The 16,865-nt window shown below is 46.8% G+C and overlaps 1 protein-coding gene across 3 annotated transcripts in view; it reads right to left on the minus strand.

Annotated features, from left to right (window-relative positions):
- Positions 1–1,769: 1,769 nt before the first annotated feature.
- Positions 1,770–16,865, minus strand: part of hlcs (holocarboxylase synthetase (biotin-(proprionyl-CoA-carboxylase (ATP-hydrolysing)) ligase)) — a 163,685-nt gene continuing 148,589 nt past the window's right edge. For all 3 annotated transcript variants that reach the window (XM_072585634.1, XM_072585635.1, XM_072585636.1), the window contains one exon: positions 1,770–11,036. In XM_072585634.1, coding sequence (XP_072441735.1) covers positions 10,862–11,036 — 175 coding nt within the window. In that variant the 3' untranslated portion in view covers positions 1,770–10,861. The remainder of the gene's footprint in view (positions 11,037–16,865) is intronic.

The raw sequence follows: 16,865 nt of genomic DNA on the forward strand, positions 1-16,865 counted from the left end.
CAAACCTCAAATCTCACTTTCGGTCAAAGGTAACTAATAAACACAGATAAGACAGTGCAATCAAATGAGAAACAGTGCATAGAACACAGACTCAACATAGCTATAAAAAAAGGCACCTGTCCAAAGCACATGCTGATCGGACTGTCCTTGGCCTTCTTGCAGAACAGTCATTGACCTTCCCGTCTCCAGCCGCCCTGCGTATTGATCCTCCCCAGCCCACTTTCCTCCAGGACGGATGTTGGCCATCAGCTCCCGTTCACCCCACTTATTAACCAAACCACCCCCGACCTGCTTTCCTACAGTTGGGCTGTCAGCCTTCCAGTACCTGTCAGTCAGTACGCGTCGCAGCCTCTTTCTCCAAGTCAGGATTCCAATGGACCAGCCGCCGGCGGTCCGGCTCCCAGCTTCCCTGCATACTGATTGGTCCTCCCCCGGTTGGCCTTCCTACGGGCTGCAGTTAGCCGCCTGGCTCAGCCTCCCCGTATACTGACCGGCCTGCCCTATACCAGCTTTCCTGCAAGGATGCTATAAGTTGTCTGGCCCCACCTACCCCGCGTCCTAGCTGCCCCTCCCCTGACCTGCTTTCCTGCGGGCATGCAGTTGGCTGCCTTGCCCCCAGCCCATCTTCCCCCAAGCCGGCAATCGATTCCTCCAGCTCCCGGCCATCCCACATACTGATGAACCCACTGTGGCCTGCACTCAAACACAATTAATTACAAAATCCACATACATTAACAGACTTCACAAAATCCTCACAACACAGTTTTCAGTACCAAGGCAGAGTCCACACCCAAAGGCAGAGTCCACTCCCAAAGACGAAGACCATGCCAGAAGATGGAGTCCATACCTAAAGGCAGAATCCATTCCAACAGGCAGCAAATGCATGCCCCACAGCACACACAGGTGTTCAGTCTCCATAGAGAACCAGGCGCACTCACAGGAATATAGTACATTGTGAAGGTGCAGTTAACTCACAGGGGTTTGGACCACTCCAGAAGACAGAGTCCACTCCAGGATGCAGAGTCCATGCCCCACACGCAGGTGTTCAGTCCCCACAGGGGCCAGGCCCATCCACAAAAGACCAGGCCCACTCACGGGAATACAGTACATTGTAAAGATGCAGTTAATGTATAGGGGTTTGGTCTACTCCCAAAGGCAGAGTCCACTCCAGGATGCAGCAATTCCTCATCTTGCAGCACACATAGTGGTGTTCAGTCTTTACAGAGGCCTAGTCACCCACAGATGGCCAAGTCTCCCCATACAGGAACAGCTCATCTGGAAAGATGTATTTTCTCACAGGAGCTCAGTCCAAACACCAAAAAAGTGAAAACACACACACAAAACAAAGAAAACCAGAGTGCAAGGGCTAAGCCCTGCCACAAAATCAACATAGTCCTATTCTCAAAGTAAAAGAGTGAAAAAATAACTCAAAGGCTGGAACCAGCCAGTGAAACAACAGTTCCCTCATGAGAACTGAGTTACACTTGAAACACATTGACTGTGTAGATCAGGTAGTTTAGAAATCAGTCCGTAATAAAAAAGGAATACCAGGATAAAAGGAAAACTGGCTTTAGAGCTCAGGTGTCCCTGGAGAAGGAGCACGTGGTATCCACCAACAGACTTGAGATATTCAGGGAAAGGTGGGCACCTCAGGGAGTGGAGTGTATTATTTCCCCCTCCAGCTCTCCTTTGATTTAATCCCCGCCCTCCCCTTCACTGTTTGATCATGCAGCATTGTCCTCTGAGAAGGGCACTGCTTGTCACTGGCCACTTGGATGTTTCCTTTCTTCCTGGTGGTGGAACGTAAGTAAAGATTTACACAAAAAAAAACTGGCTTTGTAAACCAGTCAGTTTAGGAATCCCAAAAAAAAGCAGAAACCAACAGCATCAGTAACACAATGACAGTGACGCATCCAGCATAGAGTCAATTCCTTCCCTAACACAAAATGGAGTGTCCTTGACACTGGTCCAGCTCCCTCAGAGGCAGCTCTCAGACACTACTTTTTCTTTGTTTGTTTTCTTTTGGTAGCTGCCTGTACAGTTGAGCACAGTTTAAATTAAAGGAAATAAACAGAAAGAAACCCAGAAAAACAATCACAAGAAATAATAAAGAAAATAAAAATCTAAAAAGTCTACCTGAAACAAGGGGAAGAGAAAAAGAAAACTCTCCTCCTTCGTAGAAACCCAACAGCAATAATAACACACTTACTGTGGTCCAGAAAGCACAGAGGTCAATCCACTCCCTAACATAAAATGGAGAGTCCTTCACCACTGATCCAGCACCCTCAGAGCCAGCTCTCAGTGTCAAGATGTCTGACTACTTTTTTTTCTTGTCTTGTTTCGGTGTGACTTTCATTTTCCTTTTTATTCCTTTAATTGAGCTGTGTTCAGCTGCACAGGTCGTTACGAATACCACTGCTGCTGCTACTGCAACCTGGGCCTGCTCCCACTGCAGCAGCCTGGGGCCTAAGAAAAAAAATTCTTATTTTTTTTGTATCAATCTTTATTCACTTTTCACCACCAGGAAGAAAGCAAACACCTCAGTGGCCAGTGACAAGCAGTGCCCTTCACATCAAAGGGCAATGCTGCATGATCAAAAGTGAAAGAGGAGGGCGGGGATTGAATCAAATCAGAATTGGAGGGGGAAATACAACAGCCCACGCCCCGTGGTGCCCACCTTTTTCTGAAACCTTGAGGGTGTTGGTTGCCATCTCATGCTCCTTCCCCAGGGACACCGGGGCATGGGCATAACCATGAAAGAGGGGCAGGCAATCAGCCATAATGAGCCACTCCACAGCCCTCTGCCTGGACCTATTTATTGGCCAGGCCCAGGAGCAGACCCACGAAGAGGTGCTCTGACCTACCCTCCTCACAGGGTGCCCAAAAATCAGGAAAGTGGGGCTGAAGTGCAACCAAAAGCAGAGGAAAAGGTTTTCTAGAAAACTGAAAAGGGAGTGCAAATGCCCACACTTCATATATACATGGTCCACGGACCCCACAATACCACAGAACAAGCATTTGGGCTGGGAGTCCATGAACCACGTGATCTGCAGTGGCAGGGGAATGCTGCATGCAGCACCCTCCCCCCAAGAAATCAGAGGGAAAGGGAGAGGACTGCCACGTCATGAGCCCTCCACTGGGGATCCCCAATGCATGGTGAGAAATAGGCACCCCATGGCGTTTCCAGGCAGTGGAGGAAGGAAAAGAAGTGGATGGTGTGCAGCAGCAGTCTGTACAGAGCCCACTGTGTACTAAAATTCCAAAGGCAGCTCAGCTTGTGGGGAACAGGCTCCTACAGGAAGTATGGAACCTTGGGGCCAATGTGAAATTCCATCCAGGCAGCGTTCGGCACAGATAGGATTCCATCGCATACCTGAGCATCCTCCAACTGGTGCACTATATCGGGTATGAGCACCGACATTTTAAGGCGTCGAATGGCAGTAGCCACGTACCGGACGTCTCCTGCTGCCCTGCTCGCTATGCCCTGCAGCAGCGTCCAGCCCAGACCCCCGCCACCTAGCACGTCCCCAACCCTGGTCACCCTTGCAGCCACAGCCCTCCCCTCCAACAGCCACTCAAACGCACAAGTACAGAGGTGCGGATTCCCAAGCAACGGCTTCCTCCTGCCAGAGGGTAGGTGCTACACGAATCGACCATGTTCCAGACAGTGATCAGGTCCTGGTAAAAGACAGGCAGCATCCTGAGGACGACCTCCAAACTATCACTGTCTATGAACAGGAACTACGTGTCATAGTTGGGGTGACGCACCTGGCAGAAAAAAAATACGTTGCCAGGGTGCACCACTTAGGTGGAGGCTCAACACAATGGTATCGTTGCAAGGCCTGAAGGCAGAAAGTCACTACCTAGGTGCGAACACACACCAGCGATTGACCACCCTCCTCAATAGGGAGACTCAGGACCTTCAGAGCAACCCAGTGCATCTTTTTGTCCCAGAAAAAGTGAACCAACTTTCTCTGGATATCAGAGACAAAACCAGGAGGAGGGACCAAAGGGACCAGCCGGTACCACAGCATGGCAGCCACAAAGCTGGTTTATGACCAGCACTTGACTCCTGTAAGATAGCACTCAGAGCAGTCCTGTCCAGCAGCCTAGGTGAGCCGAGACTTTGGCTTCCAGCTCCTGCTAGTTTGCCAGCCAGGATCCCTTAGCTAGGCTGAGGTAGATCCCCAGATAGAAGAGATGGGTTGTACTCCAGCTGAACTCCTGTAAATTCTCCGGCAGAGAGTCCACCTGCCACAGACCGACCAGTAGCCTGGAACATTTAGCCCAGTTGATCCTGACGGAAGACGCTGCCGAGTACACGGCCTGTCACTCACGCATCTCCACCAGTTCAGCTGGGTCGGTGAAAGTGAGGAGCATGTCGTTGGCGTAAGCAGAGAAGACCACACCTGTGCCCACGCCACGCAGAACCAGCCCCGACAATCTCTTCCATAAGAGGCACAGGAAAGACTCCACACACAGGGAATACAGCTGGCCGAACAGGGACAGCTTTGACGTACTCCTCTCCCAAAGCGACGGGGCGCCATCAGGGACCCGTTAACTTTAACCAGACAACTCTGCGAATCTAAAAAAGATGGATCCCGGCGACGAACTGCGTCCCGAACTTGAATGCCTGCCGAGTCCCGAGCAGATACTCATGATCGACCCTGTCAAACGCCTTCTGATCGAGAGACAGGAAGGTGCTCAGCAGACGAGCCCATCGACAGAAATGGATCAGGTCCTGGACCAAATGGATGTTGTCATGTATCCTCTCACCTGGGACCGTATGGGACTGGTCCGAGTGAATCATGTGGGCCAGCACAGAAGCCAGGTGAGAAGACAACACCCTGCTGAAAATTTTATAATAGGTGGCAAGGAGGGAGGATGGATGCCAGTTCTTCAAAGAACGAAGGCCCTCTTTCATTGGCAGCAGGATGATGACCCCCCAGCGCCAAGAAAGGGAGCTCTCCCGCAGTTAGACATTCCCCCAGGACCTGTGCAGACATACCAGAATGTCCTGAAGAACTCCACAGTCAGCCCATCAAGCCCCGGGGACTTGCCCCTCGATAGCTGGTTGAGGGTACCAGTCAGCTCCTTTGGTACCGTCAAAAGTGACGGCAATGTCAAGACTTCCAGTGTCCTCCCACAGAATTCTGCAAGCATCCTTGCTGGACAGATCCAGAGATTCGTGTAATAGGAGCAAATTTGGGCTAGTATGACCTCCAGATCGATTCTGGATGCCCCGACTCCAGGCTTCATGAAGGTGAAGGTGATATAGTCAGGATGGAGATTCCGCCAGATGTCCATCAGGTCAAAGGGCTTGACAAATTCCCCCAAACTCTGCCCCGATACCCAACCAGTTCGGGCACCACTGTAGTCCAACTCCTCAGGGATGCAGTTGAAATTTCCCCTGAGGACATTTACTGAAAGGGGAACAGAAGTCCCTTGCCCTCACCAGGAGTGCACGCAGGAGGTTCCTGATGCACTTTCGCTCATTTGCGTCCAGTCCAGGTGCTTGGCGAGCAGCCTGGGCCGACCAGTACACTTGCTCAAAGGAGCTCCAGGAGTCAAGTGCCAATGGGGCTCTACCTCGCCGACTGCATGTTCCCTTGATAAAGTCCCGGAGTTCCTTGAGGGCGATGAGGGGGAGATCAAGGGGGAGTTTATTGGGGGGCACTTTGGATTCAAACACCTCACTGGAGATGGACTCCACATTGTCCCCAATGCCCACCACCGAACCCAAACCCTCCTGCAGGAAGTTGCCTTCGGCCACAGGTGGAGCTGGTTCGGCACCACCAACTGGCCTCAAATCTCCAGTGACCCCACCCCCAGGGTCACCGGTGGTAAATTCCTCAGTGCACCCCTTCCCGAAATGCCCAGAGGGTGGGTCATTGGGTGGTGGAGGCTCGGGGACCTGCTCCTTTCCCGACACCGGGACACCCGAATCCTCGGGGAAAAGGTCTACCCCCAGGGCCAAGGCACCCAGAGAAAGAGTCAGGGAGGGAGGAGTGAGGATAACACCGTCCTTCCCTCCATCACTCGACCCAGTGGTATTAAAATTGCTGTTATTACAGGGTATACAGGCTTGTTCCTCGGGGGCTGGTGGTATGGAGACAGCTGGGAATTCTGCTCTGACCCCTGGAGCTCCAGGTGCGTCAGGCCGCGGTGCAGGAAAGGCAGGATGTGCCATGGGCATACCACCTTGGGAGGAATAGCACTGTCAGTGTGCTGTGGGGAAGTCCTCCCCCTCCTGGAGGAGGTGCCTCTTCCCTGAGGAGACAGTGCCCATGGGAAATGCTCCCTTTCCTCACCCCACTAATGGGCATGGGGCCTGAGCCCCTCACCCCCCAACATTTCACAGAATACAACAGGCTGGGGGCGTGGCAAAGGTCAGGAGAACTAGCTGTGTCACTTCTTGTCCTGCCCCCAGGTTATTAGCTGATGGTGGGTGGGATAGGGCAGGGGTTTAGCTTTCTGTCCAGGAAGACAGAGCTGCTGCAGGATGGAGGGCAGCAGTCGTTTCCCTCAGGTTGGTGAAGGGGCCTGGGCTCAGGGACCTTTGGGCCAGGACCAGGCATCAATGCCTCAGGGATTCTGTAACTGGTTTGGGCATGGGGTCAGGAGACACGGCTGCCTCAGGGGTTGCCGCAATGGAGCAGGAATCAGGAACGGAATCAGGGGGGCGCTGGGGGTCAGGGTTCCCACACCGGGGTGATGCTGACATGGCCACAGGGACATTGTTGCCCCGGGGTTGGGCAGTGTGAGGGTCTGATTGAGGGAGGTGACAGGGTTGCCCCCACGGACGACAGGTTGGCATGCGGAGTCTTCTTTCATGCCTTCTGTCCAGCTGGATGCTTACACCCCCTGCCTTCCAGAGGCCAAGGCACTAGTAGACCCTGCTGACAAGGCTTTTGGTGTTGTCCCGAGGAGAGGGGGAGGGGGAGTGGGAGCGGCAGCACCACCCGCAGCTGCTGGTGTGGATAGCCTTCTGGCTGGGGCAGTTCTTTCTGATGTGCCCCATCTCACAGCACAGGTGGCACCACACACCATCTGCTGTCCAGAAGACATGGTAGGCCACACCCTCGTGGAGGAGGATGAAATGAGCACCTGGCGCTGGAAGGAGTACACGTGTTGGAGGGCAGGGTCCTTTAGACTGAGCAGGAACGGTCGGACACTTGACCGGATTTCCCCCCAGGTGTTGAGATGGGGGGGAAGAAAATGAAAGGAGGGATGTTAGAGATCACAACCCTCTGGGCCACGACCTCCAATGGTTAGACAGTTAGGCGAGTATCTCCCACAGTGAGCCCCCTCTCCATGGCCAGGTAGACCACCTGCTCGGTCCGAAGTAAGAATACAACTTTTCCGTACATCGGGGCTGCAGCGACAATGGCTAGTGGGCCAACCACACTAGCCATGGCCTTGCAGCAAGCCTCAATCATCATACTTGGGTGGGATAGGCCTTGAACCCCAGGCGTTTAGTGAGGTGCCTGAAGGGGGTTGGGGTTGCAGCCAGGGCTGAAGCCACCGAGCCTAGGGCAGCGTCTACCCCGCCATAGGTGCAATTACGGCCTGCCATGTTTGGACTTGCTATTGTGCTGCTGGGCGACCCCGAGTATTCTTCCTGTGTGGGCCTCCGGTGATGGTAGCCATCAGACTGGGAGGCTGGGGCAGTCGTAACAGCAGTCCTAAGTATCAGTGAGCCCTGGTGACAGAAGAGGTTTTAGGTCCAGGCCATATAACAGTCCCAGTTGTAGGTAAGGCCCAGGGCAGTGGAGGTGGTCCAGGCAGCAGCAGTCTCAGTCTTGGGTAGGGCCCAAGCAGCAACAGCAGTCCAGGTACAGGTATGCCCGGGTGTAGGTGTGGCCCAGGTAGCAGCAGCAGTCCCAGGTGCAGTCAGGGCCCAGGCAGCAGCAGTCCTAGGTGCAGATGAGGCCTAGACAGCAGCAATCTCTGTTGTGGGTGGGGCCCAGGCAGCAGCAGTGGAAGCGGGCCCAAGCAGCAGCAGTGGAGCCTGGGTGCTGGGGTGCAGGCGAGGTCTAGGCTCCAGGAGCAGGCCCAGGCTGTAGCAGCAGCAGTGGTAGTGGAGTACAGCTTCAAATTAACAGAAAGAAGACAAACAATCACAAACAATAAAGAAAACCAAAACTTCAAAATAAACTCCTCCTCAGTAGGAAGACACCAACAGCAGTAAATAAGATACAATGAGTGGGTGGTTCCAGGCTGTTCAGAAGTTCCTCTGCTCTCCTCTCTCCGAAACAGAAAAGTGTGACACCAATTTTTTTCTTCCCTTTTTTGATCTTCACTTTTTTCCATTTATCTGAGCTGTGTTCAGCTGCACAGGCAGTTAACAACAACACTACTACTACTACTGCCGCCGCCGCTGCTGCTGCTGCTGCTGCTGCAACCTGGACCTGCTCCCACTGCTGTAGCCTTGGACCTAAGAAAAAAACGCCAGGCAGGGTTCTCTGATTGGGGGTTGTAAATCTAGTCCAATCAGGGAACTCATTCTATGAGGTCCACCTGACTGACCTCATGACAATCATTACAACTGCGAGTCAAACAAATTTTCTGCTAAATTCCCAGTAAGTGTGGGTCATAAGCTCGCGTTGATTAAGTCCCTGACCTTTGTACATACCGCCCCTTGCTACTACCAATTAGATGGTTTAGTGAGGTCCTCGGATTGGCCCCACCGGTGTCAGACAAGGCCCTGCCAGAGCACCAAGAAGGCAATCAAACTTGACTCAAACAGTCTGCTTTGTCTTGGCTGGTTGTCAGCTTGAGAACTGTACTCATCCAGGCAAGTGGGCAGTATTCAATCACACTCGTAATTGGTGCCTTGTAGATGGTGGACAGCCTTTGAGGAGTCTTAACTTTAGCTACTTTCCATTGAATTCCCAACTTCTAATCTGTTCCTGCATTCATATTATTTACGTGGTTGATCCAGCTCAGTTTCTTGTCAGAGATAACCTCAGGATGTTGAGCACGAGGGCTCAGTGTTGGTGACACCACTGAACATCAAGGAGAACTTGGTAGAATCTCTGTTGGAGAACTGCCAGCTCAATTGTTACTTATTAGCCCAAGGAAGAACACTATCCAGATCTTCCTGCATATGGACTCAGACTGTTTCAGTATTGAGGAGTCACAAGTTGTTGGTTACCACCTTGTTTACTACACTACATGAAAGGCATAGTATTCAAAATGAGATTTGTAACATAATTAGGACTTAATAAATCTTTTTTTAATATTATAGGATAAATAGGCTTTCTCGTGCAACAGTATTTTTTCCTCTCTCTGTTGGAAGATGCAATTATACAAGAAGCTCGAGGTTTGAATTAGGTAAAGAAACCCGAGCTAGCAAACTACTGTTCCCAACCTGAATCACTCCATAAACCTTGAAATCTTTAGGACTGTCAGTGAAAACCAACCATTCGTGAAACAATCTAAAATTTACAGTTTGTCATTACCAATGGAATTTACTGAGAATGGAAGCCCCAGAGAAACTGCTTTCAGGACCGCTAAAGCAATTATATTCATTTTTGTATAAAAATCACAGACAAAAAGTCAATTATTTTAAAACTAATTTTCCTAATAAAAAAATCTTTATTCAAAGATTGCTTATAGCATGTTACACTTGTTAACAAGTGAACCTTGATACAAAATGGAATCTTAATGTTTTTTAACATATTCCAATTTTTTTTTCCCAGTAGCTGCCTCTCTTTTATTAGTTGAAAAGTAGAACAGTGCTTCATTACAGACATGCATAACAGTTTCTAGGTCGGAAGAAAATTCTAAATATGCCCAAAATAAAGATTTATTTTTCATAAATTCTATTAAATTATGTACGGTTGTAAGTTATACATAATAAATAAGGAAAAATAAAAATCGGAAGGCAAAAGTTCTATTTCTTTTTTGGCATTTTCTACAAAAAGCCAGTGTCTAAATGTCTGGGTAGGTAATAGATGATCCCCTATAAAATATGCAGAAATTTATTGATCAAATTGTGGTATTCAATTTCCTACAATAGAGAGGTTGCAATGAGGAAGAACTTGCCAGCACCTAACTACAAAGGTGAGATGCATTCCTGAACAGGTTGGCTTGGGAAGCATCACAAATTTGTGGTCAGGTCTCATTACACAGAACCAGCAAGCTGTTGATGTCAATTGGTATTCAAATATGGCTTACCTATTAGGCCCAAGGTATACCTGTTCACATACTGCTTTCATGAAGATAGAGGGGAGATAAGGGGAGATCGAGAGGAAACTAACTTCATATGAAGAGCAAGAGGGACATAGTTCTTTGTTTACAACACCTCAAGCAGTTTTCTTAAGAATTGGAAGTTAGACTGTTGCAGAACCAGATAAACTAGTCGGAATTTATAGAGCCTAGGATTTGAGCAACCTCAGAATGGTATTCTAAATGAATTGTTAAGTCTTTCATTAGCTTATACAAGCATCTTAATGCCTGCTTAAAGAAGTTACCAGTGAATATCACCAATCAATAGGATCGTTATAGTTAATATGGTTTTGGGTATGGGCCATTGCATGTAAAATTGAAGTTTCTCTCCAAGAAATGACAGAGATGTTGCACAGTTCTGCCCCTGTTTGTTTTTCAATGAACAATCAAGAATTTCATTATTCCCCTGTCTCTGGAGAGAACACATATTTCCACGGATTCTTTCCTGAAGTGTATCACTCCCAGACCTCAAGTAGTCAATGCAATGGAATAACCACTCACTTAACATGACCAAGGTCGGCTAGTCGTTTGTAGGGCAAGAGTAACAAGAGAAAAAGCAAAATAAAATGTATTCATTTTTATTCCTTATGCTGGGAAAGCAAAATTTCCCCAAAACCTGAGGGCATTTTTAATGATGCTTAGTGATTATCAAGTTACGCAACATGTCGAATGAGTTTCCATCAGGCTGCACTGTAACAATATCTTCATCATTTTCCTGCTGAACCAGAAGAAAGCCAGAATCATCCAGACCAATAACCCATGCTGCTGGACCATCTTCTTTCCACAGTCGTACTTTTGTGCCACTATCAAAAAGAAAGAATCAATAAGGTCACGAAAAGAAGCTTATGTAAATATATGAAGACAGAGTACAATAAGGTTTATGGCCAGTTAGATGATTAATGCAATCCTTGTCTGCCACATGTTAAACAGGCTACAGCAGAAAGCTGATTTACTTCAACATATCTTAATTAATGCCTTCATAAATAGGGGTACATTTATGATTCAAGTTTTGTGTTAATGCTAAGTGATTTTAATTTCACAGCAATATAGCACAAATGCAGAGCTACATCCTGACCTGACTCCAGTAAAATGTTATCTCGTATCAGGCTCTGACACTGGGTTTTGATAATGTCAACAATCCAACTGGAGCTGCACAGTACTGGTTACCTTATTTAAGGAAGGATGTAAATGGTGGCAGTTCAGAGAAGGTTTTCTGCATCAATTTCTGGAATGGAAAAGGTGCCTTATGAGGAAAGGTTGTTAAGGCTTATATCCACTGCATTTTGGAAGAGTTAAGAGATGACTTGATTGAAACATAAAATCCTGAAGAGTCTTGGACAGGACAGACATTGGGATACGGTGGCATAGTGGTTATGTCACTGGATTAGTTATCCATAACCCCAGGCCAATCCTCTGAGGACATGGGTTCAAACTGCTGCACAGTGAGTGGTGAAACTTCAATTCAAATCAATAAAACTTTGAACTAAAAATCTTATCTAATGGTGACTATGTTGACTATCATAAAAACCCATCTGCTTCATTAATGTCCTGAAAAACAAATCTGGAAACTGCCATCCTTACCTGGTCTGGCAGGAGGCTTGAAGAACACACAACACAACGTTGCTGTGTTCTTCCAGCCTCCTGCCTACCTACTTTGGATTCTAGCATCTGCAGTTCTTTTGTCTTTAATTCTTACCTGGTCTGACCTACTTGTGACTCTAGACCCACAGCAATGCAGTTAATGCTTAACTGCCCTCCACGCAATTAAAGGTGGGTAATAAATGCTAGCTGGCAGCACCATGAATAAAGAAAGATATACTGCCTCCTACAGGAGAATCTAGAACTAAACTGCGTGAAAATTAGAGGTCACACTTTTAAAACAAAGGTTAGACTTTTTTTTCCCGATTGGATGGTCATGAGCCTTTGGAAATTTCTCCCTTAAAAAATAAGTGGAAATGGATGCTTGAATATTTTCAAAGCAGGGGTGGATGATTCTTCTTGAGCAAAGGGTTGAAAGGTTATCATAGGTCAGGGAGGATGTGGATTTTGAGGTTACAATCAGATTTTATAGAATGGTAGAGCAGGCTTAAGGGGCCAAGAACCTGCTCCTGATTTGTATGTTCCTATGTCTAATTCAATGCAAAGAAATGACTAATCAGTGGAAATGTAGTCCAAACATGTCAGGGAATACTCAAAACAAGACACTAGTTTTTTATCGTCATGAATAAAATCAAAGCTTTCAAGTTCAAGGATTAATTTCCTCTCTCACCTAGACACAGTCAAATAGCTCAAGCAAATTGTTTTCCTCATCAAGTCTGCAGATTGTCTCCCAAGTTCCATAAGGAACCATCAACTCCTCATATAAATTATGTCCGATAGAAATCTAATCTAATCTAATCTAATCTAATCTAATATCATTTTACAGACATGGCTGAATTTTAACCAAAAGAGAGGCTGAGTTTGGGTCAGGATGTGTGGATGGGGTGGGATGGATAAAAGCCTCAAAAAAGCCATTTCCTGACCCCAAGATCCAACCATTTACAGTTTTAACTGGGGTTTGAAAGTGATCATTTCTTTCACCTTGTTGTCCATTGCAAGTGATTCTCCGAGATAAGAATGGGACTAGATGAGAGCAGTCCCAGCCAGCTGGGCAATAGTGAAGATGTGTTGGGGGAGGATGGTGTGGTTGCTGTGTTAAAGGCTAAAGATATTTTGAGAAAGATGAGGAGTGATCATTTGCCCTGTCATACACACAGGATGTCACTGGTGACTTAAAAAGGAGCAGTACAGCACAGGAACAGGCCCTTCAGCTCTTGAAGCCCGTGCTGACATGTTTTGCCATTCCATACTAAAGCTGCCTTTCAAATCCCTCTGTTCCCTTCCGATTCATATATTTGTCCAGGTGCTTCTTAAATGTTGCTTTTGTATCTGCTTCCACCACCTCCTCTGGCAACGCATTCCAGGCACTCGCCACCCTTTGTGTGAAAAACCTACCTCACAAATCTTTTAAACCCCTCCTCTTCCCCACCCCACTCTGCAGGTTGATTCTGTGTCCCTAGTAATTAACCTCTTCACCATGGGGAAAACTCACATGCTTTCCACTTTATCCATTTACAATCTTATAAATGTCTATCAGGAGTTGCCCCTTAAACTCCTGCATTCCAGTGAAAACAAACTCAGTCTTACCAACCTTTTCTTCAGTTAAAATCCCCCATACCAGGCAACATCCTTGTATACCTGTTACTGTCCCCTCTCCAAAGCATCAACATCCTTCCGGTAGTGTGGTTACTAGACCTGTGCACAATATTCCAAGTGTGGCCCAACTGAAGTTGCAAGGTTTGTGAAGGTTTGTAGCTCAGGTTGAGGTTTAGGGTGTAGGTTTGCTCGCTGAGCTGTAGGTTTGATATCCAGACGTTTCATTACCTGGCGAGGTAACATCATCAGTGGCGACCTCCAAGTGAAGCGAAGCTGTTGTCGCCTGCTTTCTATTTATACGTTTGTCCTGGATGGGATTCCTGTTCAAACAGGAAATGACATCACCACAAACACCAGGATCCCTCAAAGTTGACTGTGTTGTTAAGAAGGCATACGGTTTGTTGGCTTTCATGAGCAGGGGGATTGAGTTTAAGATGCTATGCTGCAGCTCCATAGAGCCCTGGTTAGACCACACTTGGAATATGGTGTTCAGGTCTGGTGACCTTATTATAGGATGTGAAAGCTTTAGAAAGGGTGCAAAGGAGATTTACCAGGATGCTGCCTGGACTCGAGGGCATGTCTTAAGAAAGGTGGAGGGAGCTGAGGCTTTTCTCATTGGAGTGAAGAATGGTGAGAGGCAACTTGATAGAGGTGTACAAGATGTTGAGAGGCATAGATAGAGTGGATAGCCAGAAACTTTTTTTCCCAGGGCAGAAATGGCTATCGCCAGAGGCATAATTTTAAAGTGATCAGAGGAAGGTTTAGGGAAGATGTCAGAGGTAGGTTCTTTACATAGAGGATGGTAGGTGCGTGGAATGCACTGCCGGCAGTGATAGTAGAGCCAGAAACATTAGGGACATTTAAGCAACACTTGGATAGGCACATGGTAAAATAAAGGGTATGTAGGTTAGTTGATCTTAGAGGAGGATAAAAGGCTGGCACAACATCAAAGACTGAAGGGTCTGTACTGTTCTATGTTTCAAAACCAAGTCAAAGAAGTGGACTGTGTCAAAAATGTGACAGTAAGGGTGTACCCAAAGTAAAAGTCAAAGACGACTTAATATGGGGCTGATCCATTTCTGACCCAGCCTGTGAGCATTTGATCATAAGGTCATAAGAAGCACAAGTAGACCATGTGGCCTCTCAGATCTTCTCTACTATTGAATAAAATCAAGACTGATCAGACTATGATTCTAACTCCAATTTTCTGCCAAATTCTCATAACCCTTAACTCCCTTGTGGATCAAAAATCTGTCTCAGCTTTGAATACATTCAATGATCCAAACTCCACCGCTCTTTTGTGGAAGAGAATTCCAAAGACTAACGACCCACAGAGAAAAAACTCCTTCTCCAATCTTTAATGGGAGACATATTTTTGAAAACTGGACCCCCTAGTTCTAGATTCCCCAATGAAGGGGAACAACCCTTCAGCATCTACTCTGTCAATTCCACCTTGACTGCTCAGAATCTTCCATGTTTCAATTAGACTTTTCATTTTTCTAAATTCCAATACTTAGAGGCCTAACCTGCTTTTTTCCTCATAAAACAAGCCCTTCATTCCAGAAATTAGCTAGTGAACTTTCTCTGCTGCTTCTAATGCAAAGTATATCCCTCCCGAAGAAAGGAGACCAAAATTATACAAAGTATTTCACGTGTTGTCTCAACAGTTGTTTTCTAATTTTATACTGTATTCATCTTTGCAATAAATGCCTTTTCACAAACCACACTGACTCTATCTGGTTGTATTATCATTTTCTAGAACGTCCTGCTATGACTTCCATAATAATAGATTTCAATATTTTCACAATAACCTTTAACTTCCTTTCTACCTCTCTCTTTTCTTGTCATGATATTGGGTGTATTAGGAAATCATGGGGAACTCTAACAAAGTCTCTGGCTCCACTGATTGGTTTTCTGCCCAGAAGCTCGGTTTGATCAGGTCAGGTCAGTAAACATTCTGCCATAGAGTCTCCTTCTACCTTTACTCTGATGACTGTTACTTGAAAGGCAAAATGTTGCAGCATGCTGCTGTGCAGAGGGATGTGGGTGTCCGTGTGCATGAATCACAAAAGGTAGTCTGCAGGTACAACAGGTAATTAGGAAGGCAAATGGAATTTTGTCCTTCATTGCTAAAGGGATTGAGTTTAAAAGCAGGGAGGTTGTGTTGCAGCTGTGTAGAGTGCTGGTGAGGCCACACCTGGAGTACTGCATTCAGTTTTGGTTTTCTTACTTGAGAAAGGATGTATTGGCACCTAGAGGGAATGCAGAGGAGGTTCACTAGGTTGATTCCGGAGTTGAGGGGGTTGGCTTTCGAGGAGAGACCGAGTAGATTGGGATTATATTCATTGGAATTGAATGCGGAGGGAACTCATAGAAACGTATACAATTATGAAGGGAATAGATAAGATAGACATAGAGAGGATATTTCCACTGGCAGGTGAAACTTGGACAAGAGGGGATAGCCTCAAAATTAGGGGGAGCAGATTTAGGACTGAACTGAGAAGGAACTTCTTCATCCAGAAGATTGTGAATCTATGGAATTCCCTGCCCAGTGAAGTAGTTGACACGACTCCAGTAACTGTTTTTAAAGCTAAGATGGCTTTTTTTAAACAATAAAGGATATAAGGGTTATGGTGAGAGAGAAGCTAAGTGGAGCTGAGACCATGAAAAGATCAGCCATGAGGCGGCACGGTGGTTCAGTGGTTAGCATTACTGCCTCACAGTGCCATTGTCTGTGTGGAGTTTGCACATCCTTCTCGTGTCAGTGTGGGTTTCCTCTGGGTGCTCCGGTTTCCTCCCACAGTCTAAAGATGTGCAGGTTAGGTGAAATGGCCATGCTAAATTGCCCATAGTGTTCAGGGATATGTAGGTTAGGTGCATTAGGCAAATATAGAGTAGGGCAATGGGTCTGTGTGTGTTACTCTTTGGAGGGTTGGTGTGGACTTGTTGGGCCAAAGGACCTGCTTCCACACTGTAGGGATTCTAATTCTAATTATTGAATGGCAGAGTGGGCTCGAAGGGCCAGATAGCCTAATCCTGCTCCTAGTTCATATGTTCTTATGGTAGCTGCACCTCTTCATCCTCTAATTTAACTTTCTACTGGTTTATGTTGTTAACTTATGTAACATCCAGTTCAAACTTTAATAACACAGAAGACGTTGTCACTGTCACCAATTCCAAAACTGCACATTGACTTCTTTCTCCTTTTTTAAACACAGTCTGACTTGGTGTGTAAAACTGCCTACAACCTCCAAAATCAACACTGGTTGGGAATACATATTTATATTTACAAACTGTAAAATACTGGAAGATTTTGGGCTATTTTGACATTTTCTGTGAGAGAATGGTTTTATCATGTGATTTTATGGAAACAGAAGTCAATAATTTAATATGCACTGTAATCTAGCTTTTTTTTAAGAACAGTTTCTAGAGGAAAA

The sequence above is a fragment of the Chiloscyllium punctatum genome, chromosome 15, assembly GCF_047496795.1.
Source record: "Chiloscyllium punctatum isolate Juve2018m chromosome 15, sChiPun1.3, whole genome shotgun sequence".
NCBI lineage: Eukaryota > Metazoa > Chordata > Chondrichthyes > Orectolobiformes > Hemiscylliidae > Chiloscyllium > Chiloscyllium punctatum.